At 45.2% G+C, this 18,541-nt stretch overlaps 1 protein-coding gene across 1 annotated transcript in view; it reads right to left on the bottom strand.

Moving 5' to 3' along the window:
- pdia5 (protein disulfide isomerase family A, member 5) overlaps window positions 1-18,541 on the bottom strand; it is a 48,254-nt gene that overhangs the window by 23,733 nt on the left and 5,980 nt on the right. The window contains exons 2-8 of the mRNA XM_042084675.1: window positions 15,655-15,781; window positions 14,179-14,266; window positions 5,790-5,873; window positions 5,595-5,640; window positions 4,129-4,221; window positions 2,477-2,537; window positions 1,539-1,606 (exon numbers count right to left, since the gene is read on the bottom strand). Of these exons, the coding sequence (XP_041940609.1) occupies window positions 1,539-1,606; window positions 2,477-2,537; window positions 4,129-4,221; window positions 5,595-5,640; window positions 5,790-5,873; window positions 14,179-14,266; window positions 15,655-15,781 (567 nt within the window). The remainder of the gene's footprint in view (window positions 1-1,538; window positions 1,607-2,476; window positions 2,538-4,128; window positions 4,222-5,594; window positions 5,641-5,789; window positions 5,874-14,178; window positions 14,267-15,654; window positions 15,782-18,541) is intronic.

Raw genomic sequence — 18,541 nt, 5'->3', positions numbered from 1 at the left:
GGCATAACAATGAAGATGAACGACTTTACTGGTGACAGGGCTCTTTAAAAATTAAACAAGGAAGAGTGGAACCTAACTATGTTAGGCAGGAAAAATGACATGAAATGAGGCTACATGCCATTTATTTTGTTTATGCTCCTGGGGTGGGGAAGGGGCTTCAACTTCGTAGTGAACAAATTGAGTCAGGAATAATCTAATCCACCTAAAAAGCAACCCTGCTCTCCGACTTTTTTTGCTGCTGTTAGTTCCTTGAAATTCCAGAGCAGTTTGTGAGCGTAAAAACCACTCTGTAATTTTCGGCGAAACATTATGGAGTGTATTGTGCATATACTCCCAGTGTCAGACGGCGCATCCTCCGATGCATCCGACAGCAATGTGAAAAATGTGCACCCAGCCCGTGCTGACCACCGATTACCCATCCAAATCCATCACATTTTTGCAGCGCTATCAGGTTTTCGCACACACACGTGAAAGGCAGGAGAGAGGGGGGGGGGGGTGCTACACAGCAAATCTGCCAATGTTGCCTATACACAAACGACTGCATTCATTATGCAAATCTCCAAATGAGGGACTTATTTGCCAAGTGCCCGAAATGCAACTCTTAAAAGAAATAAATACTGCTTCAATTAGCTGAACAGCTTCGGCTCTCCCCATCTCCCCATTCTACGCACATTTCCTGGAGAAGGAGAGAGGGAGTGGGGGGGGGGTGAAATCACTCAATTACTACTGTCAATGATGAAATCCAGCAGCCAACTGTTAGTCACAGATGAAATTGGGCACTCTTAAAAGAGACACTGTGGAAGGATTTAACATTGTGCAATCCATCACTGTTCCCTTTGATTCGCATGGCTCCCGAGGCGGTCTTCCTCGAATCGCATCTCGTTTGAAAACGAGCATCACGAGCATCTTTTATGAGTTTGGGTTTGTCTGGGTAGAGATTTGCTCGCATGCTTTCGCATAGTGGCGGTTACGCAAGCAATCATATCACAGAGAGACAATGGCAGAATGAGACGAGGAAGAGAGGAGACAAAAACAGTGGGGGAAAGGAGGGGGAAATGGACATTGAGTGGACGTGGAGGGAGAGAGGAGGACACCGAGACATACACAGCCACATAATGCTTAAGAAGACAGCAAGAGTCCACATACACATCACAATTTATCTTGTAATTACTGGAAATATGCCCAAAAAGGAACACTGCAAAAAGCAGTGGGCTGGGCTGCTGCCCAGAGAATTACACACGGAGAGTGGGAGTCATATCTGCTCATTACATCAGCATGTCGTTACCGTGTAATGCAGACAGATCACTGGCCTTGCAGTAGAGACAGAAGAAACCCCAGCGCACCAAAATGGTGTGTGTGTGTGTGTGTGTGTGTGTGTGTGTGTGTGTGTGTGTGTGTGTGTGTGTGTGTGTGTGTGTGTGTGTGTGTGTGTCTCACATGTCATACACAGAGAAAGTAGACTGTGCTGCCAGCTCAGAGTTGTGTGTCTGGGTGTGTGTGTGTGTTGTATCCCAGCTTTGAGTGGCCGCATCACTTACATATTTGCCCTTGGTCTCCGTGGCGGCCTGCTGGAAGATGGGCTGCATCCTCTTGCACACTCCACACCCTGCTCAGTAAGGACACACAGAAGAAAGGAGGAAGAATAAAGGAGTTAGAAGGAAGAAAAGGTAGGTTAGTCCAAACCGCCAGCACCGATGACACAGCCTGGATAACTCTGGCAGTGCGGCGGCAGTAACTTCCTCCTACACATCAGGAGCACTTGACTCAGGGCCATGACTCCAAACGGGGTCATGAAGTTTGACGTACGCCTGTGTCGGTCGTTAACCTGGGGCAGGCCGGCAGACTTCAGAGATAACAGGCAGGGTTTCGTCAGCACTACCACCACGCCACCAAGGGCTCTTTCATCACCCCACCCCGACAAAGAGAATTTTAATATCACCCCCGTCTGCACTCTACCAAACAAGACTTCCAAGAAGCAAAAGGCAGCAAGCTACAGGCCCTATGGGAAGCCCTTAACCATTGATTTTTATTGAAGGGCCTTTTTTCCAGGGAAATCTTTGTGAAATCTGCTCAAAGCTAAAAGGATGGAAATCTGCTCAAAGATTAATCGCCCGAGGGGTCGGATTGTATTTGGCAGGTGCACTTGACCAATTTTCTCATTTCCTCGATGGCGCATTATACTCGCTAGTGTCGCCCCTTTCTTAAGTTAAGCTGCTGGGGCCAGGGAAAACGTGGGGAGTGTTGAATGGGCGAAGCCCGCTCTGTTTTAGCCTAAGGGGCCTCCATAATGATGTTTATGTGTGATGGACACCTGCTGTGCTACAGGGGGAAAAAATGTGGGCTAAAGGTAGCCACTGCATCAAGCGTGTGCCCAACTTCCATCTCACATCAAAATGGAGGAGCCAGAAGCCATTACCTTAATGAAGGCACAGGCTGCAGTCGGAAAAAAAAAACAGCTGACAGATCAGGCACTCACATGGGGCGTAGAACATCATGAGGATCGGCCTCTCTTCTTTCTTTAGAAGCTTCCGGAAGTCCTATGGGAGGGAAAAAAAGAGACATTAGCTGAATAAACACTACCTCATTTTACACAACACACCGTGCGGTAGACACCATTTGCAGCAACTTTTACAAGATTAGTAATAAATACACCAGCCGGCTAACTGAACAGCCACTTCTCTTTCTGAGCATGTGACACATTGTATGAGGATATGATTGCAGCTCCAGTCCAGCGCACAACATGTGAAACATATGACTTGTGTGGTGATTTTTTATAAAGCCTCCTCATAAGATATTCTGTAGTAGTGCTAAAAAGATGTTCTATACATTGGGCTACTGTGTGTCCTCTGCTTGGTGACAGAGCAGGGGTAAATATAGCATAAGTGAGGGGCCCAGAGGTTTACCTATAAGGAGATGAATGCATAGAAGAGACTGGACATACCTAGCAGTTGTTCAGCTCAGGACAAAGGTCCTTTGTAGAAATAGAATAAATACCTAGGCACATATGTATTACCAAAAGAGGTAAGGAGGACATAGGAGCTCTATTCTATTCTGAGTTGGTCAAAACAAGTGATGCTACTGGAAAGAGGTATATAAGCTGTGTAAGACAGGATGTTAGTAGTTGGCTTCGCGAACCCATACTCAATGTTGGATTAAAGCTACACCTTCTGCAGTATCCTGTTGCTTTGTCATAATTCTTCTGATTACGAAGTAGTTAATTATAATTTGACACCACACTTGGGGAAAAAACACATTCTGCGCTGATAGTCAGGTCTGGGGGTTGGTTCTGTCGTTTGACTGGAGTGGATGAGGATGAGAAGAGTGTAAATGCTCCAAAAGTGAGCGCCGGCACTTCCTCCCTGTAGTTCTGAAATCACAGCAGGGCCGAGCTGCAGGGGAGCCTCACGGCTGCCTGCATATATCGGGAACCTGATCGATTGTTTGCGTTTCTCTCACGCCAGCGCTCGCTGCAGCCACACGCGTTGTGTCGTTCCGCGTCTGCCGGAGCGTGAGAGGATTAGGCCCAGACCCAGAGGGGGGTGCTCCTCTCCTGCATTTTGTTTACTTTCTTGCCTCATTACCACCTCATTTGACTGTCAACACGACGCCGCGGCAAACTACGTCAATATCTGAGGCTCCGATGTGCAGAAAGCAGAACAGCACGTCTTCCCGACATTACTGTGAGCCGCATGCAGCTTTGCTGCGTCGGAGTGCGAGGCCTTACGGCAGGAGGGTGCGGTTAGTTTTAGATTGCTTTTGTTGACTCCGAACTTTGCATTCCTCTATCTTTTTGCGCGTCTCTCTTTTTTATCCCCACTGTTGATACACCGTTGGCAAAAGTCTTCCTGGAATGAGTTGGTCCTGATGGTCTGTAAACGTTGGAAGAAAATACCCAAGAGACAATCTTTTCCCAACTTCCATGAAAGAACCAGGCCCAAGCCTCGGTGAAAGTGGATATCAACTTGATGCCCTAGATCTCAAAGGCTGCCTTTGTTTAGACGAGCCTCTTCAAAACTAGACACTGCTACAGTGTTGAGGGTGAAAACGTCGTTTTTTTCTAGTCCCTCACAGCGCTTGTTAAACGTACCTTCTCAGTCTCGACATGGACGATGTCTTTGTTAAACTCACCTTCTCAGTCTCGACATGGACTATGTCTTTGGCTTCGGGATTCTCCTCCCACAGAGGCGCACCTGTGGGGTCTTTCAAGAACGCCACCATGGACTAACAGAAGAAGCAAAACAGGGAAAAATCAAACACTTGTGAAGTTAATCAAACACTTGTGGAGTTACATAATCAACAGTAACCACGAGCATTACTAGAGTATGCCCTCAGGGCAATGTGAAGTCCTAATCACTACCGGCTAATTAAAATATTACTGAATTGTACAAGCATTCCTCTGATTTTTTACAGCATTCCTCTCAGATCAACCTTTCTTCAAATCCCTACCATGAAAACCTTTGACTCTAGGCAAGGGACTTTTTGATAATACTGTAGTTTGAAGGCTCTGGAAAAACAAAAACAAACAAACAAACAGACCCCAAACATCCACTCAGATGTACAAACTGGCGTGGTGGTAGTGTAGTGGCTAGGAGCTGGGTTAGCATACAGTGTCCTGAAAAGTTGTAGGTTCAAGTCCTGGCTTCAACCTTTGTGCCTTTGAGCAAGGGGGAACTTAACCCCAAGTTGCTCCAGGGACAATGGCCCTTGTAAGATAATTGAGATATGCAATTTGCTTTGGACAAAAGTGTCTGCTAAATACATAAATGTAAAGAAGTACATTACATCTGGTAAATAAAGAAATGTAAAGAAATGTAAAGAAGTACATTAAAAGTACAACTTGGGTGATTTTAGCCAAAACAGCTGAAGGAGAGCGAGAGAGAGAGAGAGAAAGAGAGAGACTGAAGACAGCACATCTCATTCTCCCTCCCTCTGACCCATCCAAGCTGACCTGGGAGCCCATCTCATTTATCATCATCAGCAGTCTTTACAGATCACAAATCCGCTCATTAGAAAAATATTCAGCTCATCCACATGAGGCTCACAGATAATTGCACTGACAATCTCTCACCCATCGGGAGGTGACACCATTCTGATTAACAACTGGGAGTTAATTGTGTGTGTGTGTGTGTGTGTGTGTGTGTGTGTGTGTGTCTGCATGCGTGCGGAAACAGGAATACTCGATGGCAGTGTTGTTGTTGTTGTTGATATTGACTTGTGTACATTGGCGGCAAATACTGAGAGACAACAGCTACAGAGCCATCATAAAGACAACGTAGTAAATGGCTGAGACACTTCGCCTCGGCCCTGTTTAATTAAACCACTCAGAAGATGCCTGGATTAGCTTGCTCACTGGCAGCATGTCACAACAATGTACGTCACTGGGGGCGCTACAAATAAATAACAGATCACTTTTATACGAGCAGCTAATTAATGGGGTGATCAGACAAGATAGACTTCTATTTGCTCCACTTTAATGAGATGCCATTATAGCACAGGTGAAAACATACTCAAGGAAACTTGTCAGTGCTGGGCATAAAGGTCAAAAGGGTAAAAGGAAGGAAAAAGAAAATTTTTGTCACTGCTCATCACATTACCTTAAATGTTTCTGGGCGGCTGTATTCTGTGTGAAACGTTCCATCCCTGTGTGGCAAATAATGATGATAATAGAAAAATAAAAAAGTCTCAGTTTCCATGGTCTTTCATAACATTTTTTTTTTGTGGTTGTACATTTTAGATGTTGAAACCTCAGAGTGTCTCCATTTCCAGCAGAAGGTGCTTGATCTACTCACTTATAATGGAGCATCTCCACTCCCCCTTTTTTGGAGCTGGGGTCAACCTTCACTTTCTTACACAGCTTCCGACCCTCCGAGTCACTGCAAAGGAGAGCAAGGAGAGAAGAGGTATTAAACTCTGGAAAAGGAAGCCTAAAACTTTTCTTCTCTTTGACAGAGATGGCATGGGACAGTCTATACACAAGGTGAGATGCAAAATGGAACGTGCCGACCCAAACCCATTTTTATTTCTGAGAACAACAGACGCAAACGCAAGAGTGCTTCACATCTAATTACACTTCACTTAACAACGGCCCCGTGTGCTTTTGTCATCGACCGGCAGGGCATTCTACGGGTCCCCAAAAACATTAAGGGTGATGTAATAAACGCCCTGTGACATTAGACAAATTGCTAGGGGAGCAATACAAGAGAGATTATGGAATGTGACAGATGACGACAGCAATAAGCTAATGCCTGAGGAGCGCACAGGTTTTTGGCAACCAGAACTCCCACCCGCCCAGCTTCATTGGCTCTTTGTACCTGAAGGTGAACCTGCTAAATGCAGAATCCAGCCGCTTATGCATTGCCCCTCGAGCTTATGGAGCAAAATGCATATTCACGGTGACTAATTGCTTCAGTCGTTGCTACAACTGTAGCCGGAGAGAACTTTCATGTTTGATGTGCCACTGTTTAGCATCGCCGAGGAAAGCGCCCACTGAGGAGAAGGAAGGGGGGCATGGGAAACGTAGGCAGAAGGAGAGTTCTGGGTTGAATGCACCAGACTGTTTTTTAGTGTTTTTTTGTTCACTTGCTTTTGTGTTCTCTCTGTGGGCAGGGCTTGGATTAATCACAAAGACGTTGAATGGCGACGAAGCCCGCAGCTGTGTCCATAGTGAGAGAGGGGAACGAGCCAGAGGTGTCGTCGCCATGATGACTGGAAAACATGCACGTCGTTTCCCCTAGTACCTGGCAAAGAAAATGAGCAATCCTGCTGCCAACTACATGTGAGCCACCCACCTACTCACACCTACCCCATGGTCCTCTGGATTAGAATACTCCCCTATGTCTGGTGATAATGAGCGTGGAAATGTATTATGCAAGAACAAATAAGCCTGGCAGGAATCCACCATAGAGATCTGGAGTCTTCAAAGCAAACAGAGAGCCAATGAAGTATGAAGTAGAATTCGGTTACCTCCCTGACAATGAACAGCCTGAATTGCCCCCCCCTCTCCAAATGCCCCGCCATCTCCACCCACTTTCATCACTCTTCTGTTGCCAACAAGAAAATAAAACATCAATAGTAGATTTTACGCATCCCTCAAACAGAACTGATCTCTGGCAAAAAGTAAACAAGTGATTCAAAATAAAGGAGGTTGTGATGGAGAGGACGGGACAGGCTGTCAGGTGGGGGAAGACTCGATTAGCGCCAACATGCTGACTCATAAGCACAGATGGCAACTCTCTGGCTATTTATGGTCCAAACATGGCCGTGTTTCTGCTGTTGGGGTGACAGCCGTGGCTATCCATCGCAAGCCACTTTGTGTGTCACTGCATCGGAGCTGATCAAGACTCGGCACTGAGAGAAGAGAGAGAGGAGAGAAGAGAGAGAGAGAAGAGAGAGAGAGAGAGAAGAGAGAGAGAGAGAGAGAGAGAGAAGAGAGAGAGAGAAGAGAGAGAGAGAGAAGAAAGAGAGTGAAGAGAGAAGAGAGAGAGAGAAGAGAGAGAAGACCGTGAAGAGAGAGAGAAGAGAGAGAAGAGAGAGACGGGAGAGAAGGGAGAGAAAAGAGAGAGAAGAGAGAGAGGAGAGAAGGGAGAGAAGAGAGAGAGAGAAGAGAGAGGCCTGGTGCTGAATGTGAATTAAAACAACAGAATACATCTAAAACACACTATTCCAAATCTGTCTGATTAAAATGGCAAGCTGACTTAAGAACCATAACGTTTACTTTTTATCACTGTGTGATGCATCTAAAACAGAGAGGTATGGAGGTATGGAAAAGGAAAAAAGAATCCCATCATTAAATTACCACTTGAACGAGTGGTAATTTCATAAAGAGGCCTTTTAAAATGGTAAACCGACTTAAGAAACATTTACTTTTTATAACTTTGAGGCAAACAAGCATAGTTTACCCCCCTTTTCTGTTTTCTTTTAAAGGAATCTTTGTTCTGAAGGAGCAAGAGACTTGAAACATCAGCAGAAGAACTCACTCACCTAAACAGCGTTTATAAATAACACCAGTGTTTCTGCCCTGGCAGCACCTGCAGAAAAACCGTCTCATGTGCAGATTGCGCCTCGGCGCAGAAAACGTGAAAATAATGACTTCTTAACGAGACCCAATTCTCTCATTCATCCAATCGAATGAGCGGTCTCTCGGGAATGCCTTGTTGTTTACACCGCTCACAAAAAGCATATATGCCAATGCGTGAGCACATTCGCTGAGCAGACCGGGACAATGGAAGCGGATGAAAAGCTGGATAACAATACAAAGCATGCGCGCCACTTGTGTGATGTGACGCAGCTCTCAAATTGCTCTGCCTACCTCGTTTCAGCTAATGAAAATGGCCTTCTGCATGAGTCACGCATGAGCAGCTGAACCCACCCTCCCACCCTCAGCACCCCTGTGCCCCCACAACCCTGTGCCCCTGTGCCCCGGCCTGGGTGAGAAGACCCCCAAGGGATGGTGGATCTCAGCATGGGATGTGATTCACGCGAGACGGGCTGAGTCACAACAGCAGTGGCGGGGTCGAGAATGGGGCCGAGCGGTCGTGACACATCACACCATCCACCCCCCCCTGGGTGGGCACCCACAGAGCTTTAATGGCCTCCTTCGCAATTCACGCCCACTTTAATTCTTTTTTGAAAAATAAAAGGTGGGTGGATCAGCGCCAATATTAACTAAAAGTGAAGTGAGTCACACATTTGCCAACTAGAGGTTCTCAGTGGAGGACACGGATATGGGGATGATTTCCCTTTCCTCCACCCATAGTGAACCTTATCTCCACACTGATTCTGAGCTTGGTCTCCAAGCAACAGGGCTATGCAGGAAGTGTGCATTTCATAACCAAAAATCTTTCAAAACTATGGGGGGGAGGGGGGGGGATGGCGGGCAATTAGCTAAAGCCATGTTTAGCCATTTTAACCCTGAGGCATAAAGTAAATAAACAAATGGAATGGAGAAAAAAAATTAAAAAATTCAAAACACAAAAGGGCAATTTGTTTTCCCAATTAACAAATTCACAGCCATTAAGTGTAGCCCCCAAAATGTTTGTGCATTCAGGTGGGAATGTGCACTCTCAGAGAAAATGGACTTTCTTTGAGGTGAAACTATAACTGCTCCACCATTATGTGAAACTCGCTTGATCTATTTGTGGATAGAGTCTCTTCCCTGCTAGGGTGGAGGCAGTGTTGCAAGGCATTGTTGTGGGCCTTCACCCTAGCAGGGAAGCAGGGGCGGAGTGGCAATCGGGAAGATCGGGAGTTTTCCCGGTGGGCCGGTCGAGGTGTGGGCCGGCCCTCTTAGCTTTTAACGCGGCCCCGAGTCGTTCATAAGATATTCATGTAAACATTTCCGCGAAAATCTCCGAGATCTATACTTCAATGTACAGGGGAGTCCAACCAAAATGTATACCACTTGCTCACTGTCTATGTCATTCATGGTTACCTTGCACATTCATTTCTCCCATGCTGATTTTTGTGAAGGCTACCCTTAATTTTTTTATCTTAATTAATTTTTGTCTTATTCAGGTGTTACAGAACTTGCATGGTCATAAATAAAAAAAAACGACAATTTAATTTGTTATTTATTCTTAAATGAACGCAGGCCTAGGCTAGAATGGAGCAAAGCCTCCTGGGAATGGGGAATGAGTTTCTGGTTTATCCAATGAACCGATTGCAGGTCAAGTCTATTTACAGAAATGTAGGGGGATAAATGAGTGGCCCCTTGTCTAATGGCATGACCCTACAAGCGATCAAGTTCGAGGAAAACTGTTACTGTCTATGGGAAAACTACAGGATTTTTGACAGTCGACGGATTTGCGTGGTTGCTTGCTGTTTTACACATGGATGGAAGGCATAGAGAAAGGTTAGCGGAGCTAAAGCATTGACGTTATTGCAGAAACTAGCACAAGCTAGTCTTATGTTGATATGTATAGCCTAGCCTATGACTACTGTAATTAATGGGCCACTCAGGCTGATAAATGGTTTGTGGAACTCGTTGGAACTGTCTATATGTAAACCTTTATAGGCCTACTTTAAGAGAGCCGTCAGAATTTTCCCGGTGGATTTTAGTGCCCCCCTGCAGGGAAGAGACTCTATCCACAAATAGAAGAGTGAGGGGGAGAAAACAAGACGAGACCGCATTTCAAGCTCATCATGATGCACTTCATCGCTGCCCTGGGAAGATAAGTTGCTCTGAAAAACATTTCTCTGAGGGCCAGATGTATGTACATTTGCGAACGTAGCGTTATCAGCGGCATGGACAAACCGCAGATTGCGAACGCTGTCAGACCCAAGTTTCCGTCGTATTTATCAAACTAGTGTAAACTGCGCCTTTCTCCGCCCATAAACGCAATTTACGAACGTCCACAACTGAATGGCAGAGCCTATACAAGCGCAGTTAAAGCAACACCAAAGAGTTTTTTGCACCTTAAAAAAATGTTTCCAAAATTGTTTCCGTGGTTCATCAACTCGTAACAGGGTGAATGGCACTTCTGCATTCGCTTCGCGGCCCTCTATCGGCTATAACCGCACTATGTAAGTTTGCCAGATCGGGTAGCGGATTTGTAGTTCGATGGTATGAGACATAAGAAGCTACAAATTTGACTTGCATGATGTCGCAATACATCATAGCCTACTTTCATAAAATCATGCAACAAATTCTACCTTGTGTATGGACATCGTTATTTACAAAGCCATTGGATAAACAAAGCGTGCGTGCGACAGAGGAAAAGTTCTTTGGTGCTGCTTTAAATGAAGTTAACTGATGAGAACATTATAAAGAATCAAACGTTTAGCGATCATGAAATTATACCATACATGATAAGATGTCAACAAGCAGGGAGATAATGAAGATCAGTAGTTTTACTCAAAGTACTTGTGCAGGTAGGCTATGGAAAATTGGTCAAATCTAGCAAGTAGGAAACTTTAAGTGAATAACGTGAAAGTAAGACATTCAAAAGGCCAACAAAAGTTAAGGTTGCTTTTGATAGTACAAATACTTACAAAACTGGTGCTCTAAATAGCGATTCTGTTGTCTTTGAAAGGTTCTCTTATTGACGCATTGAACTGCAATTTGGATTAACACCTGCGCTTTCAGGAGCAGTCTTTGTACATACCGCGGAACACATAATTAAGCGCTCTTTACGCTTCCCCTCCCATCTTTTTACGCCAACTCCCACTTTCCCCTGGATCCTCCCATGAATGCATATGTATGACACGAAATACGGAACTAGCCATGTTCAGCTCCTGCGACAGGCAGTTTGCGCTTTTACATCATTGCGACCTGTTACATACCTCGCAATGATTTTACACGCACGTTGCGAAACAAATACGCCTGAAGTGGGCGCAAAAGCCTTAGTACATCTGGCCCTGAGTCAACATTTATTGTGAAAGGTTGTGAAATTCTAAATAAATCCTACTGAAATAAAACTCCACAGAAATAGGTCCCCCCTCCCCTCCCTTGCTCATTCACTCACTCCCTCCCTCCCTCCCTCGTTCAGTTTGTTTTCTCTTGTTCAGTTGGTGCTGCTATCTGGATGGCCAAGGAGGCAGTTTCTCATCTTGCAGTCACCTGGAGGAAATATGTCAACAATACACTGGAAAATGGCAAGGGTGGCACTTCTAACAGCCACTGTCCTTGTGCAGCGTCATCATTCCCCTGGCACACTCTGCTTTGTTTTGGCAATGACCCTGGTATCAATTCCACACACACACACACACACTTGTGACACTCAAAAACACAACACGATTTATCTCAGAATGAAATAGCACGAAAATAATACAAAATTTCATAATGATAATAAAACGCGGCAAAAAGAACAAAAGGGGGCGAATCGCAATTCATTACACCATTCCTTGTGTGCTTAGCCTGTAGCTATTTTATCCTGGGGAACATCTGCAAAGTAGAGTTCTCAGCCTGCAGCCATTAACTTCAGAAAATCAATCACAGCCGAGAGATGGCACTGAACAGATGCTTTAAAAGCATGCGGTCCTCCCACTGCCCAATGTTTACTTCCCAAGCTTTATGCAGGCTGGGTAAGGACAGTCTATACTCAGTCTCTTGCCTGTCACGTGTGTGCACAATAAATGAAGGTAGGAATGTGGGGCTGCCTTCATGCCATCATTCAGTATGTATATATACTCTTTTGATCCCGTGAGGGAAATTTGGTCTCTGCATTTATCCCAACACATTTCATTTCATTTCATGCCAACACAACAGACTTTCAGACTTAAAGATGCACTCCAGCCACTGATTAATCCATAGAAACAGTTCCTGAAAGATATATATTCATACATTTTTTTTCTTCATTAAAAATTCTATTCATGGCTTTCGAACGGCTTGTATGCATCTCTACTCCCTCTGCCTTGTCTTCAGTATGTGCCCCCCCCCTTATACCCCACACTGTACAACCCCCCCCCCTTATACCCCACACTGTACAAGCTCAACAGTGACCGCCCAACACAACGGCTCCGGTTCAGTATGTGCCCCCCCCCCCCTTATACCCCACACTGTACAAGCTCAACAGTGACCGCCCAACACAACGGCTCCCACTGTACAAGCTCAACAGTGACCGCCCAACACAACGGCTCCGGTTCAGTATGTGCCCCCCCCCCCCCCTTATACCCCACACTGTACAACCCCCCCCCTTATACCCCACACTGTACAAGCTCAACAGTGACCGCCCAACACAACGGCTCCGGTTCAGTATGTGCCCCCCCCCCCCTTATACCCCACACTGTACAAGCTCAACAGTGACCGCCCAACACAACGGCTCCGGTTCAGTATGTGCCCCCCCCCCCCTTATACCCCACACTGTACAAGCTCAACAGTGACCGCCCAACACAACGGCTCCGGTTCAGTATGTGCCCCCCCCCTTATACCCCACACTGTACAAGCTCAACAGTGACCGCCCAACACAACGGCTCCGGTTCTGGAAGTAATTTCCCATTCATTTTCTCCATTGACATGTCGAAAAATCTGTTTCATGCCTGTACTCATGGTGAGTCATGACCATGTACGAAGTAAGCAAGGACGGCACTCTCAGTTCTCTTTCAAACTTTTAATCGCCAACAACGGACGTTTCGGGCTGTGCGCCCTTCTTCAGCATTTAATGGCGATCGCAATTCGCTGAAGGGCGCAGCCCGAACAGCCCGAAACGTCCGTTGTTGGCGATTCAAAGTTTGAAAGAGAACTGAGAGTGCCGTCCTTGCTTACTTCATACATTACCACTATATGAGGGATTCAGCACCTAGTTAAGTTAAAACCAGCAATTCAGTAAGTGTGAGCGCGTTGCATCATATATGAGTCATGACCATAAAACATATGATTTCGTTTTGAGCACAAATACTAATAAAAATGTTGTTCGAGTTGTTCTTCTGAAACGTAAAGTAGCACACTGCCCATGTACACTAGAAACACTTAGAAATGGTGTTTACTGCTTCTTTCGTTTTACTCATAATATGTGTTGTAATCAAAAATACATAATGGACAGGGTAAAAAAGTTTATTTTTGCTACAGTGGGGTTTAATTTTATCTGTAGGGAGGTATGGGAAAGAAAAAAAATCCCTTTATCAAATTAAAAAATAAACGAGTAGTGGTTTCATAAAATACAATTCTATAGCATGTGGATAATAGCACCTTGAAAGACTTCTTCAAAGGCAACCACACCTATAGCATAAAAACGTTCCAAACAAAAACCTAATCTTAAAGCGTCTCTGCCCTGAAACCTGACAGATCTGCTGCAAGGGATTCTGGGAGGAGGAGAGGACGTGCGAGTGAAGCATCGAGCACAAATTTGTGACTCATGAGCTGCCGAGAGAGAAAGGGTCACTCTCTCTCTTTCTCCCTCCCGCCAACTATAGATGAAGAGTCCCGTTTCTCCCCTTCAGCGGTGAGCTGCTCCGAAGGGGGGTGGCAGGACAGACTCGCTTGAAATATAAACCAGCGACTTCAGAGGCTCCACATTGCCTTTGGGAAATTCGAGGAATCTGGTGGCTTAGGACCAAAGAAATAGTTGGCAGCGATAAGACACCGGTTGCGCTGCGTGTAACATGATTTAGTGGTAGCACTGGGGTAGCTCCTGGAAAAGGAGCCCCATGTCATGATGCATGGGGAATGGTGGCTTATACTACTACCGGTACATAAATCAGATCATAGTCTGTATTCTATATAGACTATATCAATAAACTTACCCACAATTCACCCAGGCGATGGTCCCTTGCCCTTTGACGGCCTGCGCAACATCTGACAAAAGCTTGAGCTTGGTATCTCCAGACTTGTCTGTGGAGTTCAAAAGAGCTTGGATTAAACATTGTTGTTTCTCTTTCACATACGAACAATAACATCACTAATTGATCACATGATTTTATTTACAGAGGCAATGTAGACCTATTGGCAATAACCGTTTTCACACGGAACTCACTAGGATATTCAATCTGCATTCTTAAACTTCTATTTTCTAACACAAACAAATAACACTGTGTAAAAAACAAATCACTTGAACATCTTTGGCCTATATTTAGAACAGGGGCACCACCAGTACTATCTGTGGCTTTCTTCTCATATCATGGTGATGGAAAAAAAGATGGGTGATCTTGACATCTCACCAAACTCAAATGGGTATCACACACTACACTCTCCCACACAGATTTGTGTTTCTTTAAAATGAAAAGGCTGGTTGACATTCTGCACGACAGACACTCTCTAAATGCCTGGGTATTCCCTATGGAACCTCCAGCAGTCATGTCGACGTCAACAGAGAGCTTCAGAGAGCAGGAAATTAAATGGAAAAGGGAAACATGCGCGAGGGGAAATAGATGAAAAAAGAGCAAACACACACACACACACACACACACACACACACCGCTTGAGAGGATGAGCGAGCCGTGGCTAGGCCATCCATCAAAGCCAGCGTTCGATTTGCACCGAGCCTTATCCATTGACCTCACGCTGCTGAAATGGGCAGTGAATTATGAAACAAATAAATCTCCAGTTGGTGTGTGTGTGTGTGTGTTTGAGGTCTCTTCCTCTGCTCAGAGAGAGCAATGTTTTATGAATGGCGTGGCGTGTGACGACGCAGCTCTTTGCTAACCGCAGTGTGATTTGCCTTGATAACTCAGCAGGGAGTGGGTCTGATGTGGCTCCTCGGCTGGGCTACAGTTTTGGGGTTTGGTTCGGTTCTGCTGTGCACTTAAGACAGCAACGCAAACAGTCTGAATGGACACGGCCAATTAGAACGAGCTCCTGCGATCGCTATACCGTGGAGAGGAATAAACGCAGCCACAAGCTGCCACTGCAGAACAAAAGCAGGGCGAGCTTCTAATTACATGCTCTTGGCTGAATTAGGATGTTTCCCTACTGCGCCGTTCTGGATGTCAACAGTGCATTTCTGAGTGTTTAAAAAAAAACTTCAACCTGCAGAGAGAGAGGAAAAAATCCAATCTGTTAAAATCTGTCCATTTGTGAGATGATCTCACACACACATATACATACACACACACACAAACACAAACACACACAAGTACGTTAGGACATCTATTTTTGACTCAACAACCTGGTGTTAACAGTGTGTCACACCAGTGGGAAGGAAGGTCAAGTTGGGGGGACGATTGTGTGTGTGTGTGTGTGTGTGTGTGTGTGTGTGTGTGTGTGTGTGTGTGTGTACCCACCAGATTTTGTGTAGAGGACCAGGACATTGGTGCGTGTTCTGAGCAGCTTTTTAAAGTCCTTGTGGTCACTGACTCTCTCAATGAGCGGAGACACCTTCGCCGCTTGCAGTGTGGACACCACGCAGATCTGCGAGAAGGAAACAGTTGTGAGAGAGAGAGAAAAAGGAGAGAGAGAGAGAGAGAGAAAGAAAGAAAGAAAGAAAAAGAGGAAACACAGTTACATGGGGTCATCTTCCATCATCACACAACACAAGCACAGCATCTATAAAACAGGAGACTGAAAGAGCCCATCAGTTTCAACACACAAACACACACGAGGAATGCAGACCAGTGCAGTTTAAATCACAAGGCTTCTGCTGATACACTGCAGAAGCAATTCTTTCTATCAATATAGCAGATGCAAAAATATGACACGCCGAGATACATAATCAATACAAGAGACCTTTGTGTGGACTTGTGTTGTCTTTAAAATATTGAGTGAATCCTTTAGCTTGAATTACTGGCGCTTGTATGCAGTGAAATAAATGGTGTTGTCAAATTCTCACTGACTGTACACCAATTGATTTTGCCAAGCCATCCATTAGGGAACAGACTACAAATTCACCTTTTTATAACGAACAAATTAGCTCTTAAATTGCTCTAAATTGTGAGCAAAATGGACAATACCACATCTGCGTTAGTGAATACAGTGTCACGTGAGAGAATGTTCTCCACCAGTTTATACTTCCCCTTCAAGCAGAGGTGAAACTACAGTAGAAGGGCACAGAGTGTGCAGATGTTATAGGAAGTACAAACAAACAAAGTCCCGGAGTCACCCCTTGATTAGGATTAGTCCAAAATGTAATGGTTCTCCCTCGGCCCGTCATGGTGAGCTGCTCTACAAAGTTTCTTGAAAATCGGCCTGGTAGTTTTTGCATAATCCTGCTGAGAGATTACATTCAAATACACAAACGGCAAGAAAAGCATAGCCATAACTGGAGCGCACAAAACAGGAACTCGCTTGCTCAAGCTAAAATTCCCCTGTGTCATTGCTAAGGTTTTGGAGGATGGGAGGGGGGGGGGGGGGGGGGGCTCGGGGACAGCCCCAGAAAAACCTGAAACATTCTTGTACCCCTCAGCAGGCCCGTGGAGCGTAGAATCCGCTCAGAGGAGCGGCGCGGAGGAGATAAGGGGGCTCCAGAGATAAAGAGGCCATCAGCGGGGGTGCAGCGGAGGAACGTGACGAGATGCAGGGCTGGTGACACCGAGCCTCACCTACCCATCAGCAGCCTGGGTATGGAACCCCAGGGGCAGGCTGGGAGAGGGTCCGGATTACAGGAGCTTGTCTGATCTAAGCTCGACTTAAAACGAATAGCTATCATGGACCACAACCTTCCACAACCCCACAAAATGACTAGGGCACTTGACACTCCCTCCTCCCAACACACCCACCACCATAAAAAAAAAAAAAAAAAACACAGCGTGTCTGAGACGCACTGTTCTGTTCGCCCAGCCAGGCTAATTAAACGGCTCGCCTCACTGAGAAAACGGTGAGGACAGAAACTATGAATCACGATTATCTACAGCGGAAAAGAAAAAAGAGAGAAAAAAAAATGAAATCACTACATCAGAGGAAGCCAAGCATATGCTGGGGCTGAATGGGAGGGATGGTCAGGCATGTGGTCATAATAAGATGACCACGGACCACACATCCTCACCTGGGGAAAGCAGGGTGGGTGTGAAGGATGAATCACCAGTGCAGAGCAGCGAGAGTGAGAGACTGGCCCTTAGGCCATCCTTAAAAATATTTTTGTTTGCAGTAACAGCCAAAAAAAAAAATTAAAAATGGGTCGGTAGGTAGGTCAATATTTTTTTTTTTTCAAGATTCAAAGTAAAAAAAAAAGTTCAATTTTGGTCATGGTGATTACCTAGGAATGAATTTACACAAATGTGCATATCGTGACGTAACTGACTGGGTCTTCAACCCGTGCCTTCAGGCGCACCATTGCAAACCTCATTCTGATGCAGGTTATATAGACCAGCCTTTCTCAAACTTCTTTGACCTGAGGCCCGGTCATGGCAGACTTTTGGGTCATAGGGCTCATCTACATGTACCCAGAAAGAAGGCTACAATAGCTCTTGGCCACGTTATATTGAAATTTGACTATACAATACTCAATGCTATACAGTGTATTATACACTGCTCTGCTCTGTTTCTAAGGAAGTTCCAAAAAACAACGTCGTTCTATTAAGTTTCGTTAAATAAATAAATAGCCTTCCAACAGGTTGAAGCGGAGCTTTGATACCAACGTTATCGATTAGTTTCATTGAATGAATGCTCATACCACCACTTAATTGTAGGGCTCCATGTTTAATGACATCGATAGCAGAAACGTTTGTTTTCTTTTTTCGTCGATCCGCGGTTTCTTGATCAACTGCGCAGCAAATTATCAGATGAAGCACCGGGCCTAATTTCACTCCACGACTCCGCGGACCAGCAGTCTCCATGTTGCGGACCCATATTTTGAGAAATGCTGAATAGACCACAACCAATTTCAATACTCCGACACGGTCACCGCTAGACTAGGGGGAGAAGGGATGAGAAAAGATCTGGCCACAGTTCTTCCAGAACTTCGTAACAGCGTTATCAGTTTGTGTGAATGAAACGAAGTGACATGCGTAAAACCAATGGTGTAGAGATGACGCCACAGGTTGTTTTTTTTAAGTGAGCCACGTTTGCATGTAGGTAATTTATATTCACAATACTTGGGCCTACTAAAATAACTATTATTTTATTGCATTTGTATTGGTTGTTTACAACCGGCAAGTCGGTCGGACTAAAAGGGGAAAAAAATAAATATTTGGGTCGGTTCTAAATTGACAGGGTCGGTCGGGTTACGGCAAACGA

The sequence above is a fragment of the Alosa sapidissima genome, chromosome 2 (genome assembly GCF_018492685.1).
Source record: "Alosa sapidissima isolate fAloSap1 chromosome 2, fAloSap1.pri, whole genome shotgun sequence".
Taxonomy (NCBI): domain Eukaryota; kingdom Metazoa; phylum Chordata; class Actinopteri; order Clupeiformes; family Clupeidae; genus Alosa; species Alosa sapidissima.
The sequence above is the reverse complement of the archived record's forward strand: the minus strand, read 5'-3'. Positions and strand labels throughout refer to the sequence as shown.